The sequence below is a fragment of the Chelon labrosus genome (genome assembly GCF_963514085.1).
Source record: "Chelon labrosus genome assembly, chromosome: 7".
Lineage (NCBI taxonomy): Eukaryota > Metazoa > Chordata > Actinopteri > Mugiliformes > Mugilidae > Chelon > Chelon labrosus.
In genome coordinates, this window is record NC_140343.1 from 84,006 (window position 1) to 111,290 (window position 27,285).

The 27,285-nt window shown below is 42.4% G+C and overlaps 2 protein-coding genes across 3 annotated transcripts; one reads left to right on the forward strand and one right to left on the reverse strand.

Moving 5' to 3' along the window:
• Nucleotides 1-1,754: 1,754 nt before the first annotated feature.
• On the reverse strand, nt 1,755-8,162 carry LOC311490618 (ELAV-like protein 1). Of its 2 annotated transcripts, none has more exons than XM_084548208.1 (8): nt 7,896-8,162; nt 6,870-6,932; nt 6,434-6,505; nt 5,935-6,103; nt 4,550-4,653; nt 3,904-4,057; nt 3,472-3,712; nt 1,755-3,316 (listed from the first exon to the last, which is right to left on the reverse strand). In XM_084548208.1, exons 2-8 carry the CDS (start codon nt 6,903-6,905, stop codon nt 2,998-3,000), a joined length of 1,095 nt encoding a protein of 364 aa, XP_084404334.1. In that variant the 5' UTR covers nt 6,906-6,932; nt 7,896-8,162; the 3' UTR covers nt 1,755-2,997. The 2 variants fall into 2 exon arrangements, with proteins under 2 accessions (XP_084404334.1, XP_084404335.1); XM_084548209.1 differs by having other exon boundaries at nt 1,756-3,316; nt 3,472-3,697; nt 7,896-8,161.
• A 240-nt stretch (nt 8,163-8,402) lies between these two features.
• On the forward strand, nt 8,403-14,533 carry stx6 (syntaxin 6). Its single transcript, XM_084548210.1, has 8 exons — nt 8,403-8,765; nt 10,083-10,252; nt 10,329-10,423; nt 10,528-10,587; nt 10,708-10,836; nt 10,918-11,024; nt 11,351-11,445; nt 11,548-14,533. Exons 1-8 carry the CDS (start codon nt 8,731-8,733, stop codon nt 11,622-11,624), a joined length of 768 nt encoding a protein of 255 aa, XP_084404336.1. The 5' UTR covers nt 8,403-8,730; the 3' UTR covers nt 11,625-14,533.
• The last annotated feature ends 12,752 nt before the right edge of the window (nt 14,534-27,285 follow it).

The window sequence follows — 27,285 nt, forward strand, 5'->3', positions numbered from 1 at the left end:
AAGACGGTGGAAAGTAGTGATGTCATCTCAAGTGTAAATTAAAGCCATGAAACAGCCCCAACCAACCTACTTGTTGAAGAACAGATACTTGGATTTTTAGGGCAATGTTCGGATTCAGCTTCAGATTCAGAAAACTTTATTTGTCCCGGGGGGCAATTTAAGGCACAAGTGAGCAGCTTAACGTGCAAGTACAGACATTTTAAGGTGCAAAAAAACAGAAACAGAACAAGATATAAAATAGTAGTATCTACAAGTTACCATGCCATAAATGTTATGACTATCCAAAATGTCCATGGAGAATGTAAACAGACTGTGTAAGTAAAGTGACTAAAGTGCAAATGTAAACAGTAAACAGTAGTTGCAGGGAATATATGCCAGTTATAGCCGAGGTAGAATGGGTAATAAATAAAAACAACCAAGAGTCTCTGGTATGTGAGTATGGGGGGGGGGTGACTGTACTATGGTTGTGTGTGAGCTGGAGAAGAGTCAGAGAGAGAGAGAGAGAGAGAGAGAGAGAGAGAGAGAGAGAGAGAGAGAGAGAGAGAGAGTGTGTGTGTGTGTGTGTGGGGAGGAGTTGAGGAGGAGGATGGCTTTGGGGACGAAGGTGGCTTTTCTCCTCCGAGTTCTGCAGGCGGGGAGGAGGAGCCTACGTCCAGAGGAGAGACACTGAAACGCTGAGTGGAGGACGTGTGAGGGGTCTTTGGTGATTTTAACTGATGAGTGTCTGTTGGTCATGAATGTGTGATAGAGTTCTTACAGGCAGGCCAATGATCTTAGAGCAGACTGAAACAGTGCTCTGCAGTCGGTTTCTGTTGTGGAGGCTGATGGGGTGGAACCAGCAGGTTATTGAGAAGGTGATGATGCTCTCAATAAAACTGTAATAAAAAGTCTGTAGAATGTCTCTGCTGACTCCAAAGGAGCTGAGTTTCCTCAGGAGGTAGAGATGTTGCTGGCATCTTCTGAGAGTCTCTTCAGTGTTGGAGGAGAATTTCAGCAGGTTGTCAAAGATGGCGTCCAGATATCTGAACTCCTCGACCAGCTCCACTGGCTTCCCATGGATGATGGTGGTGGCTGCTGTAGTCAGGTCCCTCTGCTTCTTGGAATAAGTCACCACCATCTCCTTGGTTTTACTGACGCTCAGTTCCAGGCGTGAGCTGTCGCACCACTCTATGAACTCCTGAAGAGCTGGTCCGTGGTGATGTGAGGGTCCCGACAGCAGAGACAGGAGAACTGTGTCGTCAGCGTACTTGACCAGGTGGCAGTTGGGCTGTGTGTATCTGCAGTCATCGGTGTACAAGATGAAGAGCAGGGGTGATAGCACGCAGCCCTGGGGGGAGCCAGTCCAGGTGAAACGGAGGTCTGAGAAGGTGTTGTTGACCAGTACTCTCTGGGACCTGTTGGTGAGAAAGTCCAGGATCCACAGAATTAACTGGTCGTCTAGGTGGAAGCGGGAGGAAGGTTTTGAGGCCAGGATGTGGGGCTGCAGGGTGTTGAATGCCGAGGAGAAATCAGCAAACAGTAGTCTGGCTGAAGAGTCGGGGTGCTCCAGGTGTTTGTGGATGCTGTCCATGATGAATGTCTTTGCATCATCGACGCCTTTGCCTGCACGATATGCAAACTAGAATGGGTCAATCAGGGAGTCTGTTGCTCTGATGATGTGGTGTTTTGTGTGTGTGCTCTTTTTTCAATACTACTCCCTCCTTGTTTTACAGGTGGCTAGCCTACCTGGCACAGAAAACAGATCAGATTCTTGGCTGAGAGCAAGCTGAAAGAAAAACTATTATACGAATTGAAGAATGTTAGAGCCAATGTGGAAGTCAAGTTGGCTGTCCACCGACAACAGGTTTTGAGAAAAAAGTCTGGAATGAAAATATGATTTCCTTTATTTCGTTGTACAATGACAATAAAGACATTCTATTCTATGAACTACATTTGTATTATTACACACAGTACACCCAGACTGATCAAATTTATGAAGGTGTCCAAGAAGCAAATTCCTCATCTCACTGATAGGTTGCGCACAAACCTGCTGCTACACCAACAATGCTGAAAATTATTTTCAAATCATGTCATGATTTCATGTCCATTCCAGATCGTCTGTTTAGGGATCCATTCAACGAGAAATTTCTGGGGTACATTTTAGGGTACCTCAGCATTTTAAATGGCCATCGGTCCGTGGGGTTTACTAACATGACGGTTCACCACCTGGCCTGAAGAAGACCATGTAGGGTTTTATTTAAAGTAAGAGGGAAAAAAAATAGCATTTTAATCATTCTCCAATAGATTCTCAGAGACATGATCGAAAGATTCAAGAAAAAACCTAAACCACAGTAAAATTTTCCTTTTAACAAATTTATTATTGAATGATCCGAATCACAATGAAGCAGCAATACAAAATAAAACAGATGAACAAATGTGAATACAACTCATTTACCTTGTTGTCAGGTGCTTTTTAATCTGGGAAATTTAATGAATGTATTTTTTCAAACTGACCAGGGTCTCCACTTCCTGATTGGCTCAAAGACCTGCCAATCACCTGCCATGTTGTCATGGTGTCAACAAATGTTAAAATGTACAGAAATCGGAAAAAGTTGCGTGTTTAAGAAGCTTTTTATATTTTCTAGTAATGTGAGTCTGAACGACAAACCTTGGATCAGATTTACAGGATTTAAAGTTTGATGTCAGGTTTTTCCTCTACACAGAACTAAAATGTTTTACTTTAAATGAAAATCAAAACACACTTAGTTCCTTCCTCTCAACCAAATGTCTTCATATCAAACAATCAGGTTACCTTGGTAACCACTGTGACAGTCAGCTGTCAATCAGCTGCCATCGTGTACAAGCGTCCGAACATGCACAGAAACGTGTGAACATGCTGGAAGGAAACTAAAACACAAACAGAAAACTTTCTCAAACTGTTCGGCTCTGCTGACAGGAAAACAACATTTAAATGGTTTGACTCCCCCCTTCCTCACTCCCTCCAATCCCCACCCCCTTCTACTTGTGTCCCTTACTGGTCTTAAAGGACACCTGCAGGACTTTGTCCCCCATGCGGTAGCCGTTCAGGCTGTGGATGGCCATGGCAGCCTCCTCGTAGTTCGTCATGGTGACGAAGCCAAAGCCTTTGCATTTGTTGGTGTTGAAATCTCGGATCACTTTCACGTTGACGACGGCACCGAACGGCCCGAACATCTGCCACAGGATGGCCTCGTCTGCATCTTGGCCCAGATTATAGATGAAGATGCACCAACCAGAGGATGCGCTCCCCGAGACTCCGCCCCCACCACTCATGTGGTCGACACTCATTGGCGAGAACCTAGAACCCAAAAAGAAACAGGAAATCAAATTCATCTCCATCAACGTTGAATACAAACTGAAGGTTTTCAGCCTCTGTTTGTTCTTTTAACAACCAATCAGAAAGCTTGTCAGTCAGGACAGCTGGACTCTAAATCACTGGACGGGTGAGCGTACCTGAACCTCTGTGCCTGGTGATGGACAGGGCCTCCAAAGCGCCGTGATTGGCCGTGGTACATCTGTGACATCATCTGGGAGTTCCTGGCCTGATTGGGGTTGGCAGCAAACTTGACTGTGATTGGCTCGGTGCTGCCAGGAGGGGTGTGTCCATTCAATTGTTTGACGGCGTCCTCGGCCTCGGACCTCTTATCAAAGCGGATGAAGGCCACGCCCCGAGACAGACCTAAACAGCAAATGTCTGAAGGTTCTCAGTCATCCGGGTCATGGTATATCCAACAAAGGTTCAAAAAAAGGCAACTGGGCTTGTAGAGTTTTTTTTTTTTCCAGTTGCCTTTTTTGAACCTTTGTTGGACAACTAAACAGCAAATCAAAACAGTCAGGACCAGTGACTGGTCACATGACTGTCAGGCCACTAAGCGTGTGCCATACCTGAGGCCTGGTCCACCAGCACTCTGGAGTTGATGATACGTCCGTAGTGACTGAACATGTCCTCCAGGTCCTGCTGACTCAGCGTCCTCGGCAAACCACTGATGTACAGATTAGCGTCTTTAATCATGTCCGAACTCGGCCGCGCAAACGAAACCTGAACGGAGGCGACAGAAAATGTTTCAGCTCATCGTCTACGCCGCAGAAAGAATCCACAAGAATCAAAGTTTCAACACAAACATTTCAAATGAACAGTTACATCCGGTATTCAAATAAAATCCAGAAGATTTTAAATGTTTAAAAATTCAGTGAAAAAAATACAACCAGCTATTCAGATTAGCCCCAAACAAAATAAAACAAAGAAAAATAAAAGCATCCAAACAGCCTCTAATCATTGTCAAAATAAAAGCATTTAATTTATAGAGGTTGGAGCTTTGTCTCACTGAACTGAAGAAATCACAGATTCAGTGTCAACATGTGTCCACATGAAAAAAAATAAACAGAAACATGACAGCAGACTTTAAAAAAATAAAAATAAAAACCTTAATCCGTCAGACAGTTTGGAGGTGAGAGCGCCCTCTACTGTCCAGGAACATAACACATCTATCAGTTGAGACAGGAAAATCAAAGAGCACCTGTGGCACGTTACCTTGATAGTTTTAGACTGTAGCCTCAGGCCATTGAGGGTACTGATAGCCCTCTCTGCATCACTAGGGTTAACAAAGTTAACAAAGCCGTAACCTAAACTGTGGCCTAGAGAAACACAAAGGAAAACAACAAAATAAAATAACAAAACTGTCTGTGTTACAGCCGCCACACATTCTGGATAGAAACAAACAAACAGAGTTCAAACTGAGTACAGGTCAGAAATCAGTCCATACACTGTCAGAACAACATCCACCTTCTGAACAAACCCAGAAAACTCAGAGACACTTCAGCTCCAACATGTTGGAATGAACCACGTTTGGACAGAACGGATGTCTTCAAGAAATTCACGACACTACGTTCTGGTTTCAGTCGACCTCCGATGTCTACACCGTTTAACTGAAGAATCTGCTGCTCAGGTGAAACATCTGGAAATACCTGGACAGTTGGTGTTTGATCAACAACAGCACCCACTTTGAACAAATGGTTGGAACTAAAATGTCCCTCAACTGTTTTCTTGACTTGTTCAGAACAATAAGTTCAGGATCTTCATACATTCAGTGTTTTACAAACATTTTCAAAACCTGAAAAATAAAATGAAACGGGTCAAAGCAGATCTTAAAACATTTGTACATAATATTAAAAAAACGTAATCACGGCTAGGCGATATGATAACGTAGGATACCAATTCTCCGTCTTTATGAGTCTTTAACGTTTTAGAATTAAAAGCTTTAATGTGAGAAAATATAAAAGCAGTTTAGTGTCGTCGCCCAGCCCTGATTCAACCAGTCACCGTTAAATACCTGGTAAACACTCTGTCCATATTAAACCTGGTGTGAAAATAAAAAGCATTACATCAACAACAACAGTGAAGAAAGAAAAGAATTCAAATCTGATTCAGAACAAAAACAAAAAACAAACAGTGGCTTAAACAGAAAACAAAAGAAAAAAAAAAAAAACAGCTGATCAGTGAAAACATCCCAGAAATAAAAAACAGCTGATGTAAAGAACAACAGGAAATACTGCAAACATTAAACAGCACTGACATGACTAGCACTAGTCCTAATACTGATACTATCACTATTATAAATACTAATAGTACTGATTCTATATATATATTATTAGTACTGACTACTCCTCCACAGTGGGTACAGCTGAGACCTTGGCAGCATTAGACAGAGTACTACTATAACACTACTGTGTCTCAGTAATGCTGGGACAGGACAGGACAGAGAGTACTGCTTGAGGCGCTCTGAGCAATCTTCTACGGTTCTGGCTCAGTTTACACAAGTACTCTGCATTATGACAACAGTAATACTAAAGAGGTACTACGGTAATATTACAATAATACTAGAAATGTACTGTAGTATTAGTACTGCCAGGAATTACCTGCCACTTTGTCCCTGATAAGTTTGGCGGACTCGACGTCTCCGACGCTGCTGAAGAGGCTTCGTAGTTCGTCCTGACTCATGCTCTGGGGCAGGTAGTTGACGATCAGGTTAGTCCGGGCGTCATCATCCTCCATCATCTGCTCGTTGTAGCCGTTATCGTACAGCTCCTGAGGTCAGGACATCGGCATCACGTTAATGAAGGATGGACACGTCATAAACATCACATAACAGTATAAAGAGGGAAGAGAGTCTGGAGGGAGGGGATGCTAAGAAATAAGAGTCAGAACGTTTTATAGAATTAGGTCTGGACACCGAGTAAACACATTATTAAATAATTTAACTGAAAACACAAACATTATAGGAACGAGTTTAGAAAACAAGTTTTATTGTTTCTATTCAGTAAGATATTAAATTAATGTTTCCTCTGAGGATGCTGTTGTTTTTCTTTAACACTAAATGTTTTCCGTCCATGAATGAAACATTAATCAGATCGTCACCTTTCCAGAGACACCTTTGGCGGAGAGCTGACCGTCTCGGACATCACTCTGAGACGTCTGAACCTCACACACCTGAAACACACAGAGTACGACTTGTTACAACAGGCAACGTGAAACTCGTCCACGGTGACGTGTCCCTGAACCGTCTGACGGAGAACGGACCACGTGTCCCTGAACCGTCTGACGGAGAACCGGCCACGTGTCCCTGAACCGTCTGACGGAGAACCGACCACGTGTCCCTGAACCGTCTGACGGAGAACCGACCATGTGTCCCTGAACCGTCTGACGGAGAACGGACCACGTGTCCCTGAACCGTCTGACGGAGAACGGACCACGTGTCCCTGAACCGTCTGACAGAGAACCGACCACACAGGTCAGGAGAAACATCTGAAGTAAATGATCAACAATGAAAACCACGGATTACTCATCAACTCACCTTCAGGTACCGGATGTGTCCTCGTCTTAATGCCATGGAAACGGTTCAGGTGGTTCTCTGCACCTGGAACAAACCAGATCCATGTTACTGACTGATCAGAACTGACGGGGATCAGTAGACTCGTGGAGATACAGAGGAACGTGTAATGATCAGAATCTGATCAGATTAATCGGTCTAAAGGTCTATCATCACACCTATCACCTGAACACTGGGACGGAGGGAATAAAGAAGAGGTGAACTGACTCCACCAGATTCCAACAACAATTCTTCTACAAACTACTTTTTGTTGGTTTCCTCTGGATGGAGTTTGAGTGGGAGGAATGTTGGGCTGAACTCTGACCAGGACATGTCCCTGAACTCCAGGACTGTTGTCTTTTATTCTGTCTCAAGAGCTGAACAACTCGACTGCATTAGTTAGAGATCGTATCACTCCAGTTTTAGCTTCTCTTCATATGTTTCCATCCAAGGTCCTTAAATGCCTCGCTCCATCTGATCTCAGAGACTTCAAAGAACCTCATCAGCTCAGTAAAGCTGTGTCTTCCTAGTGGTTCATAGAGGTTCTCCAGTAGAATGGAAGGTAGAACCCTCTCCTGAGGAACCAGCTCCATCTGAATGCCAGCTCTACTCAGTATCAGTCTCTTATGTAGAACCAGTTATGTCTTGTTCTCTTGTTTGTAGCATGATTAGATTCTACATCTATGTTTTAATCAGACGTATAAATTAAATCTTCTGTTCTTTCTGTCTCTACCTGACCTCCAACAGATGTTTCCTCAGTAATGTTTAGGACGTTAGAGACTCTCAGACAGTGTAGAAATAAAACTATCGGCCGCTAGACACGTGAGACATGTTTAATGTCACCTGACGTAAAAAATAATAAGACAAAAAGCGGCGACGCTGAGCTAAGATCGTCTTAAACCTGTTAACATTAGCCGCGTGTTAGCATTGCGCTCGTGTCGATGCTACTAGCTAACGGCACCGAGGCTAACAGCGGGAGCTAACGCTGCTAACAGACGTCATGTTTCTTACCTGTAAATGTGGGTAACGTGGACGAAGAGAAGGAACGTGACGAACTGGTACACGACGAGATTCTCTGCTATGGAACCGCCGGTGGAGGTTCTGCTGGTGATGGACCGAAACACCGAGTTTAAAAACGACAGGTTAACTGCTCTGCACAAAGGAAACTAACTCACGTGAAATGAAATATCGCGAGACAGCTTCTTCTTCTCGTCGAGCTGGATAACGAGATGGTGGTGACACCTGCTGGTCACATGTAGAAACTACACCGACAAATGGAAATTAAACACGATTAAAACCTCGTTTAAAATGATTTGGACCTAATTTATTTATTCATTGATGCTGCAGCTGTTGGTGTTGATCTAAACTCTGCTAAACTACCTGCTCGTCCTGAATAGATAAGCAAAAGACAAAAAAATGAGTCTGCAAGTAATAAACAAAAAAACAAACATTTACTATTTTATTGTAACGCAGTAACATTAATAAGATAATAATAAACGTGACAAGGGTCTGTTTAGAGGACGTTATTGAAGTCTGTTAGAATCAAAGAGGAGCTGTTGAGACGCATGGTGGCGGTAATGCAAGATGGTGGACGTAAAATACCGAGAAGAAGAAGAAGAAGAAGAAGAAGAAGAAGAAGAAGAAGAAGAAGACGCCTACGTGTTGTGACGTCACGGGGTGGTTTCCGCTGCGGAAGCCGCTGCTACATGTAAACAAAGCCAAGTTAGCAGCGACTGTTCCAATGAAGAAAGACGGAGTTTAATCCGAATCAAAGAAAGTTGAGTTAGTTCTCACGGATTCAGAACAGAGAGTCTGGGCGGTGATGGACTAAACCCGAACCAGCAACATGTCCATGGAAGACCCGTTCTTCGTTGTCAAAGGGTCAGAGATGTCCTACTGTGCTAACGAAGATAATGCTAACTGTAACCTAACACAGCTGCAGACAGTGACGTTATGCTAACAAGGACCAAACAGCTAGCGTTAGCATTTGTGCAGATGATCAATAATCAACTTAAACGATTAGAATCAATCTAACTGCAAAGGCATCTTAGCTACCAATACTGATAAGTTATTAGTATTACTGGTGATAGTTGGTTAGCTACTGTAAACATGATATAGTATGTAAATATGTTTTGTACATTTTAACATATTTACTTTTATAAAGTTTTTCTCATCTTTTGCTTTAACACTTTAATTAAACCACAGGGATTAATTAAAGTCCCATTTTATCTGTGTCAGGAGGGTTTGTGGGTTAATGGGGGTTAGGACCCTCACCCCAGGCCTCTGTCCTGGGGTGAGGGTCCTAACCCCAGGACAGAGGCCTGAGGCAACTAAATAAAAGGTATTTAATAAAAAGACAAAACCAAAGGCGCTGCAGATGAGACAGGAATTCTAAACATGATGAAATAAAAACTTCAATGAAACATAATCCAAGAAAAAGTGAGCTACACGTGACAAGACATGAATGACGAGTAACGAGATGAAAACCAGGCACGAGACAAGCAGGACGTAACAGAGAACAGGGGGAAGGCAGGGCTATATATACACACGGGACAGGGGAGTGACGAGACACAGGTGAAACAAATCAAGACGGGGAAGACAATCACAAAGGCAGGAAGGGACAGGAAGGGACACAAGACAAGGAACCAAGAACTTAACAAAATAAAACAGGAAACTGAAAACAGAAAACTTAACACCAAACCATGAATGTAAAAAAACAAGAACTTAACAAAATACAAGAAACAGAAACGCAGCAAAACTAATCACAAACCATGACAATCTAACTGTGATGCTAACGATTAGCCACCAGATGACATGAGTCCAGTAAAGTCTTCAGCATTAATTAATTTTGAACAGTAGCAGTTTGTTTTCTCTGAATCTGCTCAAAGTTAAAGGTGAAGTTGATCAGATCAGTGTTTATCATCAGACTAATCTTTGTTCTGTGAGATGACGATTAAAGACTTTTAGCAGTTTTCCCACAGAGAGAGACTGAGATTTATTTTGAAATTATTATTTACTTTACTTTATGCAGATTGTCTGAATCCTTTAAGGAGATTTTAAAGCTGGGAACTATTTTATTGACAATCATCTCTCTGACTTGTTACCAGTCAACCAGTTAGATGTTTATGTTCATTCACACATTCTCTACGCTTTGGTTGAGACGTTCACATCGAGTTATTTCTTTACATTTGTGATCAGGGAGGTGCAGAAGGCCGTGAACGCAGCTCAGAATCTCCATCACAGATGGAGGGAGCTGCTGCAGGAAGGGGGCGGAGCCTCCAAGGAGGAAGTAGACTGGACGACCAATGAGCTGAGGAACAGCCTGCGCTCTATTGAGTGGGATCTGGAGGACCTGGATGAGACCATCAATATCCTTTCAGAGCTGAGGTGTGAGTTGTGTTTATGTGTCATATGTTTAAACATGTTTCTTAACAGTCAGTGAATGCATCGTAGAATCCAACCCGAAGAAGTTCAACCTGGACGCTGCCGAGCTGTCGAAGAGGAAAGCCTTCATCACCAGCACCAGGCTGACGGTCAAGGTAAACTCTGCAGAGACAACACTTCTAATGTTGATCATCAGGAAATGACGAGTCGATCTGATTGGCTGCTGACTGGCTGCTGACTGACTTTGTTTCCTCTGAAGGAGATGAAAGAACAGATGTCGAGTCCAGCTGCTGCCTCCGCTGACAGAAAGAACAAACAGGTAACAGCTCATACACACCTGGTTGAACAGACTCCATTACCCATAAACCCCTTCAGCTACATGAGGACAGACAGCGTCAGAGATGATGTAGATGTTCTGAAGTGTTGTTCTGATGTCCAGGCTCTGCTAGGGGAGCGTGGCGCTCAGGGGCCCATATGGCAGCCTGGTCCTGATAAATATGGCCGACTCGACCGCCAGCTGCAGAACGCCAACTCTCAGTTCATAGAGGAGCAGCACGTTCAGCAGCAGGTACCCCTGAGCAACAAAACATCTACTAACAACGTTGTTAACAGGTGAATAAAACCATTAACTGCTGTGTGTTTGTCTCAGCTGATAGCGGAGCAGCAGGACGAACAGTTAGAGCTTGTGTCTGGAACCATTGGAGTCCTGAAGAACATGTCAGAGAGGATCGGCATGGAGCTAGACGAACAGGCTGTGTAAGAACCTTCATCTGGTTTTAGGGTTGAACTGACACATCTGTCTGTATTGCTAGATAGATACACATTTATAACACCAAGAAAAAGTTTATTAGGAAGAAACCAACAGAACCAGCTCATCTGGATGAGGCAAAGACAGAGAAGAAGAGAGGATGATGAGACAGCTGGTACATGCATCATCTAAACAGGACACAGACAGCAGCAGCAGTAGTAGCTGATGGACAGATGATAATGAATCAAAGTATAGATCAGGTGGTGTGTTAACACAGAGCTCAGTAAATCCAGTGGTTTGTCTGTACGACTGTTGACTGGTGTGTTTCCTGCAGGATGTTGGACGACTTCAGTCATGAGATGGACAACACTCACTCCAGACTGGACAACGTCATGAAGAAACTGGCCAAAGTGTCCCACATGACCAGCGGTGACTCCCCGCCCTTTAATGTGTCTAGTGCAGTAGAAACGAACAGAAGCTGAATTAGTAGAGTCAACCGTTGATGATTATTAACGGTTTCTCTCTCCGCAGATCGGCGCCAGTGGTGTGCTATCGGCGTGCTGCTCGCCATCCTCTTCGTTGTCATCCTCCTCTTCTTCATCCTCTGATGTTTCCCGCTGAAGCTCATGTCCACGGAACTCTGCAAGACTCTACTGGTCTCTACTGGACTCCACTGGACTCCACTGGACTCTGATGGACTCTTCTGAACTCTACTGGACTCTGATGGACTCTAATGGACTCTTCTGAACTCTGATGGACCCGGCTGAACTCTACTGGACTCTGATGGACCCGGCTGAACTCTTCTGGACTCTACTGGACTCTTCTTTACTCTACTGCTGGACTCTACTGGACTCTACTGGACTCCACTGGACTCTGATGGACTCTTCTGGACTCTGATGGACTCTACTGGACTCTAATGGACTCTGATGGACTCTACTGGACTGTACTGGACTCTAATGGACTCCACTGGACTCTGATGGACTTCACTGGACTCTGATGGACTTCACTGGACTCTGCTGGACTCTTTTGAACTCTACTGAACTCTACAGGACTGCTGGACCCGGCTGAACTCTTCTGAACTCTACTGGACTCTACTGCTGGACTCTACTGGACTCTGATGGACTCCACTGGACTCTACTGGACTCTAATGAACTCTACTGAACTCTACAGGACTGCTGGACCCGGCTGAACTCTTCTGAACTCTACTGGACTCTACTGGACTCTACTGCTGGACTCTACTGGACTCTGATGGACTCTTCCTGTTGACTGGAACTGAAAAAACTGTTTTAGTTCTTTGAGGGTTTGACTGTAAAAATCTTGAGGAGGAAAAACGTCTTAACGTTTGAGTTTGTTTGGATTTTATTTAAATGTCTGAAGACGACCAGTTTAACTCTGAACACTCGTCCCGTTGAGGTAGGGTTCCCTTCCACTGGCCTCGTTATCGTTAGTTTCTCTGATGGAAGGAATCAGGTGTTAGCTGCTCTGATGGAATCAGACTCCTCTCGTCATCGTCATTTAACTCAACACAGACATTTCACCGTTACCACTCCAACACTATCGCCAGTATCGATTGGATATTTACTGTTGAGGTGTTTCTTCACCCCAACACATTGACTCACAGGCACAAACAGCAGCAGCTCAAGTTAAAAAATACCACAGTTCACAACATTATATGAGAACTGAGACATCTCTAGAGAACGTGACTTTGAAACACTTTTTGGCAACTAACGTAGAAACACTAAAACTTTTTGTTTGTTTGTTTGTTTTTATCGACTGAAAACTTGTGTTCAGTGTTAAAGCGTCTTTTTATTTGACCGTGTCCCTGTAAGCATCATATCATGTACAGACTTATTGATCAGGTCTTAATTTAACCACTTACTCCTGTTTCACAATAAAAGCCTTCCTCCAGGGAATTTCTGGCAGGCTTTTAATTTGAAGTGAGTTACCTCATTTAAAGTGTCACATGACTTCATCAGGTTGTGGTACATAGTGCAGGTCAGAGTTTCTGAATAAATTACTTAAAAATCTGAATTAAACGTTCTAACCAGACTTAATAAATCTATCCAGTTGTCTTCAACTCATTTCACATCATTCAGTATTTTCTTGTGCTTATTGTTAAAACTGCAGTAAAGCAGTTTTTATTTCTTATATCGATAAACTCAGAGTTGACCATGAATGAGTTGAACATGTTATTGACTGTTATTGTTTGATGTCAGTGTCTTTATTGTTGATCAGTTATTGTGTCTGCAGGTGGATTTTATTTCAGTAAACTCCAGAAAAGATAAACAGGCTCATTTATTTTTTTAAGTTGCTGTTAAACTGACAACAGATTCTCTTCTAACGTTTTCATTTTTAGGAACTTTTTTCGAGTCGCATCATGTCATGTTCTTAGGGTTTTTACTGAGGAAGAGTTTACAGTTGAAAGTCCACAAATGACACACAAAAATTTGACCCTAATTTTATTCAGAGGTACAGTACAAATAAAAAAAAAAGTCTTTAAATATGAAGGAACGGGATGAGTTAACTAACAGGAGACACCAGGCTTCAGTGTTGCTTCAATCAAGAACATGAACGGCTTAGAGACTCTGGTTGGACTCTGACAGAGAGAGAAGAGGTGAAGCAGTGATCAGGGTTCAGTTATAAAATGAGAAGCAGATGTTTAATGGTCAGCAGCAGGTCTGTAGTCAGAACGGTCCTTTTTCTTCTGCTCCGACCCAAAACTCTGAACCGACAATGACTTCCTCAGCTGCAAGATAGGTGACCCCTTCAGGACAAATAAGAAACACACGGTCAAGAAGAAGAAAGGATCTGATAACAGAGATGACAGATGGGATGATCTTCTCACCTCTCTGAGTGACTGAACCGACGGAGATTTCTTCAGAGAGGACCTTCTGGTACCTGAAGGGGCCGGATCAGACTCTGAGGTGTCGGTCCTGGAGCTGAGCCGGTCAAGGCTGTTGGTTCGAGTCCTGGTCAGTCGGACGTTAGAGAAAAAACGCCGCAGTGAAAGACGAGAAGATTCGTGTCTGCTGAACCTGAAGGAAACACCGTTTGTAAAAGAGTCAAGTCTCATACTTGTAGAGTAAAAAGACATCAGTCAAGAAACAATGGATTAGTCAACGATGACTAAAACATCTCTGAGAATAAATAAGGAAGATAATATGAACTCTAGGACCGTCACTGTCACTTATATAATGTATAACTCAGTTACATGTAACAAACATTAAAATCAACATACAAATGATGATGTAAATCAGCTGGTGAATGCAGTTTATGACAAATATCTGAATCCAGATGTGAAGAGTCAGTAACTATGATGAATCATCAGGATCAGTTTAAAAATCACCGTTCAGGAAGAGAAGCCTCGTCACCGCTCAGCTCTGTTCTCATAGACTGTGAGACCCTGTCACTGCTGACTGAGGAGGGCGTGGCTTGGCTCTCAGCTATAAACCAATCAGAAGATGACATGTTAGACAGGAGGTGGAGGTCTGTTCATAACTGGAGACATCATGTGAAGATGTTTAGTAGAGTCTCATTAATCACATATGAACTGTACAACTTGTGTGTGGCTCCAAGCTGAAGTTTGTTTGAAACACACAAACACAAAGAGGACCCCCCCCCCCCCCCATATAATAATGATATAATCTATAATGTGTATATATAATGCACATTAGTACATACACCGATCATACAACATTATGACAGGAGAAGTGAATAACATTTAAACCATCTTGTGACAGTTCAGTGTTCTGCTGGGAAACTTCTGGACCTGGCATTCATTGGTGTGGATGTTACTTAGACATGTAGCACCCACCTAGACCAGACCAGGCACCCCCACCTAGACCAGACCAGGCACCCCCACCTAGACCAGACCAGGCACCCCCACCCCATAGCAATGACACTCCTTGATGGCAGCAGCCATCCCCAGCAGGATGCAGCCTGACACAGACACACACACAAAAACACTTAAGGAACAACTAAAAAAAAAACATGAAGAACAGCACAAGGTGTTGACCTGGCCTCCAGATTCACTAGATCCCAAACTGATCAAGTATCTGTGGGATGATCCACAGAGGCCCCTCCCCTCAAAGCCCCCCCCCCACTAACAACAGGACACCCTCAGAAGACCCATGTCCATTCTCTGATGAGTCACCACAAGGGAGACCTACACAATATTCATAATAGTCATAATGTTATGGCTGATCATTGTATAATGCATGTAATGTATATATAATCTATACATAAGTGATACATTTCTTCATTCATTCATCTTCTGTAACCTCTTGTCCTGTGAAGGGTCATGGGGGTCTGGAGCCTATCCCAGCTGTCATTGGTCTAGAGGGGGGGTCCACCCTGGACAGGTCTCCAGTCTATCCCAGCTGTCATTGGTCTAGAGGGGGGGGTCCACCCTGGACAGGTCTCCAGTCTATCCCAGCTGTCATTGGTCTAGAGGGGGGGGTCCACCCTGGACAGGTCTCCAGTCTATCCCAGCTGTCATTGGTCTAGAGGGGGGGTCCACCCTGGACCAATAGAGAGCCGAAGTCCCGCCCCTCTACTTCCGGGTCATGGGACCTATCTTTCTAAAATATATGAATGGCAGTCTATGGAGAGATCATAATTATTTTCTGGTCCCGTTCGAATTGTGGCATGAATTTCACATATGATGTGTGTGAATTTAAAAGATTTTTTTTCACGTCAAGAGATAAATTATTTGACGTAAATAAGCTGAACAACATTAGGTTTTGTATGAGATCGCTTAGTGAACTACATCTCTCGTCTAGAACAATGTACGTCACTAGAGAACTATGGCTGTCTCCTTGTTGAGCTTTACCGTCTTCTTCCAGGACGAAGGTAGAAGCATCAAACGAGGTGAAAATCATTATAAATCGGGTCATGTCCAGAGCTGTAGTTACACCAAGGGAGTTGTGGTCGGTTCTGTACGCGCCAGCATGCGGGACTTGTAGTTCGTTTAATTACGTATTTTCCATAGCGTTTTACTGAACTATCTTGAGACAAACTGTGACATTCTTGACATGTAAAATCATTTTTTATTCTGAAAAACAACATATGTATAATCCAAGGCACAAGTCGATCGGGACCAGAAAATAATTTATCTTTCTCCATAGACTGCCGTTCATATGTTTTAGAAAGATAGGTCCCATAACCCGGAAGTAGAAGGGGCGGGACTTCGGCTCTCTATTACCTACGGCCAATTTAGAATCACCAGTGAACCTAACCAGCATGTCTTTGGACGGTGGGAGGAAGCTGGAGAACCTGGAGAGAACCCAGAACCTTCTGGCTGTGAGGCATCGGTGCTGACCACCTCGCCACTGTGACGCCCGTGATACGTAAATGTTATAATATTATATAACATGATGTGTTTAATGTGACTGTGAACAGTTTACATGTCCGACTGTAAACAGGCATTTTTATTGGTGGAGACCATGTGATCGTGTGTCAGGTGGATGTTGTACCTGAGCCCCTCCCTGCAGAGGAGGATGAGGAGGAGGAAGATGAGGAAGAGGGGGAGTTCTTTGTGGTGGCTTTCAGGCCGTCCTCCTCCCTCAGTCCCCCCCCAGACTGGTGCTCTCTGTGGGACATCTGGTTCTGGTTCAGATCTTGTGCTGCCTTAGTGCCATTGGCCCTGGCACGTGTCCGTGACATCATAAGTGGAGGAGACAAGGTGGCGGTGCATCTGAAGGGCTGAGGGGGCGTGGCCACACAGTGAGGGGCATAGGGATTGATTGGCAGGTCAGTGGTGGGTATGGTCTTAGGCCTCTGGGCTCCATTACGTTCCACCTGGGTTGTGATGGAGCCAATGTAGGTCTCTCTGATTGGTTCAGTCCGCAGGTTTAAGCTCCGCCCCCTGTCCTTGGTTACAGGTGGTTGTAGACGGAGGTCTAGGTCCAGGTTAACACCCAAATCTCCTGAACTCTGGCCTCCCACCGCTCTTCTCTGCTGTCTGTCAACAAGAGGCCCCGCCTCCCTTAGCCCCGCCCCTACCTTACTGATGTACAGGTTCTGGTGAGGTTTAGACACGAGGACACCTGTCCCCCGCTGCCCCACGCGTCTCCTCTGCTGCTGTCGCTCCACGTAACGAGACTCCGCCTCCGTCTCCGTCTCATCTTCAAAACGCAGACGACGAGTCGGAGACGGTGACGACCGTTGCCTTGACAACCCGGTGGTTGACTGACAGCTGTAAGACACAGTCCGGTACCCTGAAGCCACGCCCCCCGACTGCACCTGTTCACCCAGCCTGACCCCCGACCTGCAACAGACCACAGGTATTCAAGACTAACAGATAGTGTGTGTTATAGAGTGTGTGTTATAGTGTGTGTGTTATAGAGTGTGTGTTATAGAGTGTGTTATAGTGTGTGTTACTCACAGAGAGTGTGTGTTATAGTGTGTGTGTTATAGAGTGTGTGTTATAGAGTGTGTTATAGTGTGTGTTACTCACAGAGTGTGTGTTATAGTGTGTGTGTTATAGAGTGTGTTATAGTGTGTGTTACTCACAGAGAGTGTGTGTTATAGTGTGTGTTATAGAGTGTGTTATAGTGCCCGTCCACACGGAAACGCAAAAACGCCGAAACGCAGAAGTTTTTCATCGTTTTGGCCTTTCGTCCACACGTATCCTGTAAACGCATTGCCCTAAAACGCACTTTTCTGAAAACGGGTCCCAGGGTGGAGAAATTCGCAAACGCAGCTTTTGCGTTTTCATGTGGACGGCGAATACGGGGAAAACGATGACGTCATCGCCACACTCCCGAGCAGCCTTCCACCTCCCGCAAGACGTCTCATAACAACATCAACAACAATGGCGGACTACATGCTAGTTTTCCTGCTGGAGAAGATATTGAGCCTATTAGGGTTACTAGGGCTAAATATCACGCTCCTGTACCACCACGCTGAGCAAAAAAGGCGATTTGTAAACAGCGCTCAAGATTTGTGCGCATGCTCCGCCTCTTCCTCTCCGTTTTTGGTGAATTTCTGAAACCGAAACAGCGCCACCTATAGGCCTGGAATAGGAAGTAGCGTTTTCGGTCGTGTTGAAACGGATCCGTGTGGACGCGGATATTTCTTGAAACGATGATCGAAAACGGAGAGGGAAAAGATCGTTTTCGTACGTGTGGACGAGGCCTTAGAGTGTGTTATAGTGTGTGTTATAGTGTGTGTTAGGGTTAGTGTGTGTTATAGTGTGTGTTATAGTGTGTGTGTTATAGTGTGTGTTATAGTGTGTGTTATAGTGTGTGTTAGGGTTAGTGTGTGTTATAGTGTGTGTTATAGTGTGTGTTATAGTGTGTGTTAGGGTTAGTGTGTGTTATAGTGTGTTATAGTGTGTGTTAGGGTTAGTGTGTGTTATAGTGTGTGTTATAGAGTGTGTGTTATAGAGTGTGTGTTATAGAGTGTGTGTTATAGAGTGTGTGTTATAGAGTGTGTGTAATAGTGTGTGTTATAGAGTGTGTTTTATAGTGTGTGTTATAGAGTGTGTGTTAGGGTTAGTGTGTGTTATAGAGTGTGTGTTAGGGTTAGTGTGTGTTATAGTGTGTGTTAGGGTTAGTGTGTGTTATAGTGTGTGTTATAGTGTGTGTGTTATAGTGTGTGTTATAGTGTGTGTTATAGTGTGTGTTAGGGTTAGTGTGTGTTATAGTGTGTGTTATAGTGTGTGTTATAGTGTGTGTGTTATAGTGTGTGTTATAGTGTGTGTTATAGTGTGTGTTAGGGTTAGTGTGTGTTATAGTGTGTGTTATAGTGTGTGTTATAGTGTGTGTTAGGGTTAGTGTGTGTTATAGTGTGTTATAGTGTGTGTTAGGGTTAGTGTGTGTTATTCAATTCAATTCAATTCAATTTTATTTATATAGCGTCAATAACAATACAAATCGTCTCAAGACGCTTTACAAAAACCCGGCCTGAAACCCCCAGAGCAAGCCTGAAGGCAACGGTGGCAGGAAAAACTCCCTTTTAACAGGAAGAAACCTCGAGCAGAACCCAGCTCATATGGAGGGACCCATCTGCCTGAGGCCAGCCGGGAACAGACAGAAGAAAGAGAGAAGAGAACAGCAAGATAAACATACATCTGTCATAGATACACATATCTGACTAAAGTGTACATGTGGAATCTTATGATACAAACTGTTATAGTGTGTGTTATAGAGTGTGTGTTATAGTGTGTGTTATAGAGTGTGTGTTATAGAGTGTGTGTTATAGAGTGTGTGTAATAGTGTGTGTTATAGAGTGTGTTTTATAGTGTGTGTTATAGAGTGTGTGTTAGGGTTAGTGTGTGTTATAGTGTGTGTTATAGAGTGTGTGTTATAGTGTGTGTTATAGAGTGTGTGTTATAGAGTGTGTGTTGTAGAGTGTGTGTTATAGAGTGTGTGTTATAGAGTGTGTGTAATAGTGTGTGTTATAGAGTGTGTTTTATAGTGTGTGTTATAGAGTGTGTGTTAGGGTTAGTGTGTGTTATAGTGTGTGTTATAGAGTGTGTGTTATAGTGTGTGTTATAGAGCACTTGTCAACCAGCGTAACAGTGGACATCGGCGTCGTTACACACCAACAAACAGGGGACTTACAGTTGAACAGGGCACATTTTTTAAGTCCCCTGTTTGTTATGCCTTAAATCAAGCTAAAATCATGTCTAAGACGCTCTCGTGAAATTTTTTAATATTAAGCAAAGTGGGGACTTGCAGGTATGTGAGTGTTAAACCCCATACTCAGCGGTGCCTCTGCTGACTGGAGCATGGATTTTCACACGTCATTCACACGCGTCGTTTCTTAACACTCCTCCATTGTCTGAATGGCTTGCAGCCCCAGCCAGTCATTCAGATAGTAGTAGGGCTATTCATCAAACTACGTAGTGAAGAAACCACTCTATTGAAACACAATTCATCATGCATTTGAAACAAAATATAAAGGTTCAGCTTTAGAAGATATCAAGTAGATAAGTTTCGAGCTTGACACTATTAAAATAAAGGACTGCCCAGGAAGCAGGAGATTAAGTAAATTGGAAATAAAATGGTCAGACGAATTAACCTCTTCTCGGTTTTAAGTAAGCAGTAATACCTTATTTAGAGTCTGACTTAATATCAGATTTTGACTAGACCGTAGACCATTTCAAAATACTCACCAAACCAGTTTTCACAAGGCCTGGATGTCAGTTTTCAACGTGTATGCTCAGTCTTTACCTAAAGGAATATAATTTGTTTGTTGTTGTACATTACGGAAAAACGTCCACACTTATATAGCATGGATCGACACAAGTCCACTGATAGCTGACGAATAATGACACAAGTTCGTTCTTGGATAGCATAGAGCAAAAGGCACACTCCAGCATGGATAAATAAAAGAAACTAAATTTAATTTATGATACTTGTGTGAAACTAAAGCTTAATGTGCATTTCCTAATCAGTTTCAAGCTTATGACTGTCTTAAACAAAATGCTACCCACAAGGCAGCAAAATAATTTGTATTATATAATAATTAAGTATTATAGTATACAAAATAGTATACAAAATAAAATAACACCCAATATTTAATTAATAAGTATTTAAAAATTAAACGAGAAGGAAAAGAAAAACAACCAGGATGAAGTTACAAATAAAATGGGTAAGATTATTTATATTTTTATTCACTCTGATCACTTTTATTAGACATTCAAAGCTGTCTAATCCAAATCTCAAAAAACTGCTGCTGAGATTTTACAAGCCCTGGATTCCACTTTATAATAATAATTCACAGATATAGTAATTTGTACATACAGGGATACAATATTTGCTCATACACATTACCAAAAACAAAAAAGGTCCACTGTTGGCTGGCGAATTATGACACAAGTTCCCTCTTGGATAGCACAGAGCGACAGTCATACTCCAGCATGGGTGAAAAGAAGAAATAAGCGAGAATATTTAAAACTTAACTCAATATCTCAACTAAATAATTAAATAAGAATTAAACATGATTAGTTAATATGTTCTTTGTTTTTGTTTTAAATACAGCATGATGGCTCTATTAAAGCGGAATTAAAATGAAGGGCTACTCAAAGGGCAACAGAGTGATAAGGACCTGAAAATCTAAAAATGGGCAAAGAAAATAAAAAAAAATAAAATGGTTTATAGCCAGATCTTCTATACTTATAGAAATCTATTTTATTTTTTCATTTGCATTACAGCAAAAGGTCCACATTTAAATAGTGTGGAACAACACAAGTCCACTCTTGGCTTCCGAATAATGACACAAGTTCCCTCTTGGATAGCATAGAGCGATACTTACACTCCAAAATGGATGAATAACAGAAAAAAGCTAAATGAATGGTAGTTTTTTGTTTGTTTTGTGGGATGATTTAATGTGTTTTTTGTAACAAAACACAAAGACATTAATGTTTCAAGACAGAAAGGCCTGCATGGCCACCATGAGCATATTATTTACATCTTAATATTAACCTGAAAACTTAGGTCACACTGTTTGAACAAATTTGTCTCTTAAACTAGTAATGTCAGCCCTGTGATGGACTGGCGACCTGTCCAGGGTGTACCCCTGCCTCTCGCCCGATGACAGCTGGGATAGGCTCCAGCAGACCCCCGTGACCATTAACAGGAATAATCGGGTATAGAAAATGAATGAATGAACTAGTAATGTGAATGTTATTTTGACGGTTGTTTTGAGAATAGGGGAATAGATTATTTATCCTCTTCGTATGTTTCATATAATTACCGAGATAGAAAAGAAAACTCTACATCGAAACGGTGAAGTGACACAGCACAGATCCCAACTTTTAATGCTGAATCGTGGTGAGTGCTTTAATGTATGCAGCTATACATTCCTAAGCATGTAGATTCTTTATTCTCTTTGTATGTTTCATATAAACCATACATATGTTGTAGTAAGCAATGTAATTTTACTTAATTTTTTAGGAGGAGTTGCATATTTTTTATGGGAAACAGTGAAGTGACACAGCATCCAAGGTCTTCACAGATCTGAACTTTTAAGGTTGAATTGTAGTGAGTGCTGCTGTCTAAAAGTGAGTGACATCAAGCAGGGAGAGAGTGTGAATCTGTGGTAATGAGGTTATCAGTCCTTCAGTGTCTGCATTGTGGGGGATGGTAACCATTGGGCCTTTCTACCAAGGGCTTCAGGGCTGCTAGCTACTCATAGCCAAGACGACATTTCCAACTCGGACTGAGACACAACTCACGTGAAATGAAAATGATTGATTTAACACAGAAAGGTTTGCAAAAAATTTCACACAAGCTTGCATGGCCACACGAACTTCAGTAGACCAAAAGCATATTACTCATATTCCAATATTGACCTGGAAATTTAGATCCTACTCTTTGATGAAATTAAACTTTTAAATTAGTGTTACAATTGCTTTTAAAATGTTATATTTGGATGGGAATAGAGTGTTGTGACCCATCGCTGGAAACACAAAATATTTCCCAAATACTGGAAGTACAGGATTTAGGAAATTAAATATTTTTTGCTATTTTAGGGAAATGTTTATTTCCCTCAGGAGATACAGAGCAGGAAACACAATAATCAACAATACATGGTTTTCTGTCCTGAAGTATACATGCAGGAGTATGAGTGTTCCACTATTGCATGGGAGACCTATGTCAATTTGTTGATCATTACATATTTCTGGGACTTTCTTTAGTTGTATAGGATAAAGTTCAAAACATTGTTTGACACACAAAGCTCTTTGTGTTGGCTCTGAGAGAAATTGATGAATTACATGTCCATATTTATAGTGTATACAGACAAAAGTTGATAATTACTGATAATGATAATTACTAAGCAAGGAAAGAAATTTTCCTCAACCAATATAAATGACCCAGTACAACTATGGTCCTCACCAGTGTAATCCAACATAAAACCCAAATTTGGGAGGAAGTTTGTTATAAGATTTGCTTCACAGTACCAGGTATTAGTTAGCAATTTGTGCTTCATCCAAAGGACCAGTCACTGTCCAGATAGTTGGCCAGGATGGTATATATTCGCTATCTCACAGAAGGTTCACAGGAGTCTTTGTTGCATTTTGGAAGTTTTGCACTAAACGACACGTGTCCCCTGTTAGATGGTGAGAAGTGACATTCACACTCCCATAGTACAGAAAAAGACATAGACAGCCCTATTTTATACCACCAACAATCACAAACCTGTCCCTCAGCAAAACTGGATGCTTCTGTAGCCTATACTGTATGCTGTCAGATGCAGTTGTTGATAAGATAGAGTACTGGGAGATGAAGGAGGCAGAGGGTCGACCAATGATCACAAACCTGTCCCAAATATTAAAGTACCAGTGCACCGAGCTTGTAAGGGGAATGGGAGATAACACTATGACTGTTTTAGTTCATGTAACGCCCAAAACACTCCTATGATTAATTAAGAGACTAAATGCAACACCTTTGGACGTTGTATCTTTCTTTGCTCTGGGCTTATGCACAGTTTAAAAGTGGAGTTGGACATTGTACACATTGAAATGCCCTAATTCCCCTGTTTGATAGAACTAAAGGACACGTGTCCCCTGTTAGATGGTGAGGAGCGACATTTACACTCCCATAGTACAGAAAAAGACATTTAGAGACTGAACTGAAACACTTAATCAGACGAATAAAATGCTCTAGTATAAAATATTCTGTGGCTGATGTGGACAATTGGAATAAACATTAATGATTCAAGACACGAAGGCCTGCATGGCCACCATGAGCATATTACTTATGTCTTAATATTAACCTGAAAACCTAGGTCACACTGTTTGAAGAAATTTGTCTCTTAAACTAGTAATGTGAATGTAATTTTGATGGATGTTTCGGGAATAAGGGAATAGATCATTTATCCTCTTCGTATGTTTCATATAATTACCTAGCTAGAAAAAAAACCTCTACATTGAAACAACGAAATAACACAGCACAGATCCCAACTTTTAATGTTGAATTGTGGTGAGTGCTTTAATGTATGCAGCTATACATTCCTAAGCATGTAGATTCTTTATTCTCTTCGTATGTTTCATATAAACCATATATACACTATATTACCAAAAGTATTCGCTCACCCATTCAAATGATCAGAATCAGGTGTTCTAATCACTTGGCCTGGCCCCAGGTGTATAAATTCAAGCACTCAGGCATGCAGACTGTGAAACAAGACATTTGTGAAAGAATGGGCCGCTCTCAGGAGCTCAGTGAATTCCAGCGTGGAACTGTCATAGGATGCCACTTGTGCAACAAATCCAGTCGTGAAATTTCCTCGCTCCTAAATATTCCACAGTCAACTGTCAGCTCTATTATAACAAAATGGAAGCGTTTGGGAAAAACAGCAACTCAGCCACGAAGTGGTAGGCCACGTAAAGTGACGGAGAGGGGTCAGCGGATGCTGAAGCGCATAGTGCAAAGAGGTCACCGACTTTCTGCACAGTCAATTGCTACAGAGCTACAAACTTCATGTGACCTTCAGATTAGCCCAAGTACAGTACGCAGAGAGCTTCATGGAATGGGTTTCCATGGCCGAGTAGCTGCAGCCAAGCCACACATCACCAAGTGCAATGCAAGGCGTCGGATGCAATGGTGTAAAGCACGCCGCCACTGGCCTCTAGAGCAGTGGAGACGCGTTCTCTGGAGTGATGAATCACGCTTTTCCATCTGGCAATCTGATGGACGAGTCTGGGTTTGGAGGTTGCCAGGAGAACGGTACATTTCAGATTGCATTGTGCCAACTGTGAAATTTGGTGGAGGAGGAATTATGGTATGGGGTTGTTTTTCAGGAGCTGGGCTTGGCCCCTTAGTTCCAGTGAAAGGAACATTGAACGCTTCAGGATACCAAAACATTTTGGACAATTCCATGCTCCCAACCTTGTGGGAACAGTTTGGAGCGGGCCCCTTCCTCTTCCAACATGACTGTGCACCAGTGCACAAAGCAAGGTCCATAAAGACGTGGATGACAGAGTCTGGTGTGGATGAACTTGACTGGCCTGCACAGAGTCCTGACCTGAACCCGATAGAACACCTTTGGGATGAATTAGAGCGGAGACTGAGAGCCAGGCCTTCTCGACCAACATCAGTGTGTGACCTCACCAATGCGCTTTTGGAAGAATGGTCAAAAATTCCTATAAACACTCTCCTCAACCTTGTGGACAGTCTTCCCAGAAGAGTTGAAGCTGTAATAGCTGCAAAAGGTGGACCGACATCATATTGAATTCTATGAGTTAGGAATGGGATGGCACTTCAGTTCATAGAATGAGTAAAGGCAGGTGAGCGAATACTTTTGGTAATATAGTGTATGTTGTAGTAAGCAATGTAATTGTACTTTTTTTTTTTTTTTTTTTAGGAAGAGTTGCATATTTTTTATGGGTCTACAGGAACCTCTACATAGAAACAGTGAAGTGACACAGCATCTAAGGTCCTCACAGATCCAAACTTTTAAGGTTGAATTGTAGTGAGTGCTGTCTGAAAGTGAGTGACATCAAGCAGAGAGAGAGTGTGAATTTGTGGTAATGAAGCTATCAGTCCTTCACTGTCTGCATCGTGGGGGATGGTAACCATTGGGCCTCTCTACCTTGGGCTTCAGGGCTGCTAGCTACTCATAGCCAAGATGACATTTCCAATTCAGACTGAGACACAACTCACGTGAAATGAAAATGATTTGATTTAACACAGAAAGGTTTGCAAAAAATTGAGTGTTTGGAAAGAGTAAGTGAGAGATAGAGCGGAGGAAAGTCTGCGATAAGGAGGGTTAAATGGATGGCAACGAAAACCCAGGTGGTAGTGGTGAGAGTCATCCACCCACCCGAACCAAACTCATGCCCATAAAAGGTTGTCATTCAGCAGTGTGGAAGTATTTTGGATTTAAGCCACACGATGACAAACAGTGTGAGGTGCATAGTTAAGTGTGTTTTGCCCTCGTTGCAGCATTACAAGTTTCCTCAGTCATCTTATGTTTTTTTGTTTTGTTAAAGTTCATCAGTGCAATAAACATTTCGTGAAAAAAAATTGCACCAGAGAAGCGTGATCTCAGTTCTAAGCAAACTTTTTAACTGCAGTGGTTCACTCCACACTTTTGAAGTGTGAGGTGAAACACTTTAAATGAACTATACACTTGTATCTCAGTGGCACACAATACAACTCTAGTTAACCAAACTCAGTGAATAGATGAAGTTTCAGAATTTGTGCTGATCCTGAAAGAAGCTTTGTGTGACTCCTTCAGAGGTCCGTTTTAGCAGCCCATTTCCATACAAGTTAAACTATACAAGTCCAGGATTTAGGATTAAATATTTTGTGTTTCTTGTTTTACTGACAATATTTCAGAAGCAATTGCAACACTAATATATGAGTTTAATTTCATCAATAAGTGTGACCTGTGTTTTGAGGTTAATATTTTGGACAACAGTAAGATGCTTATGGTCTACTGGAATTTGTGTGGCTACGTGGCCCTTTCTGTCTTAAAATAAGCCCCATCAGTATATTGTTGTCCTAATTGTTTCATTTCAGATTTTCTTCATCATATGTGCCCAGTATTGTGTGATACAGTCTATCGTGATCAGAAAAAAAAAATTAACTAAAGGTTAGTGTATTTATACCCATGACAAAAATGGAGATGGATAGTAAGAAACAGCAGCAAATCCAATATCTTATGGTGGTAAAACATAATCTTGCAGTTTTTCATCAGTGCAAGTCTTGGGGTTAATCTAGCCTCCATCTGATTTGTCCTATATATCATCTCTAATAAACTTATAACATACTGGTCTTCCAAGGCAGTACTTACTGTATCATGGACTATATCAACTTATACAGCAATCCCTACAAGGACTGTCCGCTGTTATCCTAACAACAAGCCTTGGATCACCAGCCAGATGAAGGGTCTGCTGAACAAGAAGGAGCAGGCCTTTAGATCTGGAGATGAGGACAAGTTGAAGAGGATACAGTGGCAACTCAAGGTCAAGCTGAGGGAATGTAAGGACGACTATAGGAGGAAGCTGGAGGCCAAACTCCAACAGAACAACTCCCGGGATGTGTGGAGGGACATGAAGTTGATCACCGGCTTCAACATCAAAGCCAAGCAACAGATTCAGCTCTGGACCCCCTGCTGGCCCTCCACCCCCCCACCACTCCACTCTAGTCTTTACACCCCACCCCCCACCCCCAGACGGTCAATCAACAACTCACCAACTGAATATCCTGCTGAAAGCAATCCAAATTCAGAACAATTTCAACAAGTTCAGAAACTTCAAACAAATATAGTCCTCTCTATTTTAGGCAAATGTTTATTCCCCTCAGGAGAAGC

What these genes read in the sequence shown, in the direction of transcription:
- stx6 (XM_084548210.1), top strand. Translation starts at nt 8,731, where the DNA reads ATGTCCATGGAAGACCCGTTCTTCGTTGTCAAAGG. An exon ending in GGACCTGGATGAGACCATCA is followed by an intron (nt 10,253 to 10,328) that starts ATATCCTTTCAG and finishes CAGTCAGTGAAT; the next exon opens with GCATCGTAGAATCCAACCCG. An exon ending in GCACCAGGCTGACGGTCAAG is followed by an intron (nt 10,424 to 10,527) that starts GTAAACTCTGCA and finishes TTTCCTCTGAAG; the next exon opens with GAGATGAAAGAACAGATGTC.
- LOC311490618 (XM_084548208.1), bottom strand. Translation starts at nt 6,905, where the DNA reads ATGGCATTAAGACGAGGACACATCCGGTACCTGAAG. An exon ending in GACACATCCGGTACCTGAAG is followed by an intron (nt 6,506 to 6,869) that starts GTGAGTTGATGA and finishes TGTGTGTTTCAG; the next exon opens with GTGTGTGAGGTTCAGACGTC. An exon ending in GCTGGTGGACCAGGCCTCAG is followed by an intron (nt 3,713 to 3,903) that starts GTATGGCACACG and finishes GAGAACCTTCAG; the next exon opens with ACATTTGCTGTTTAGGTCTG.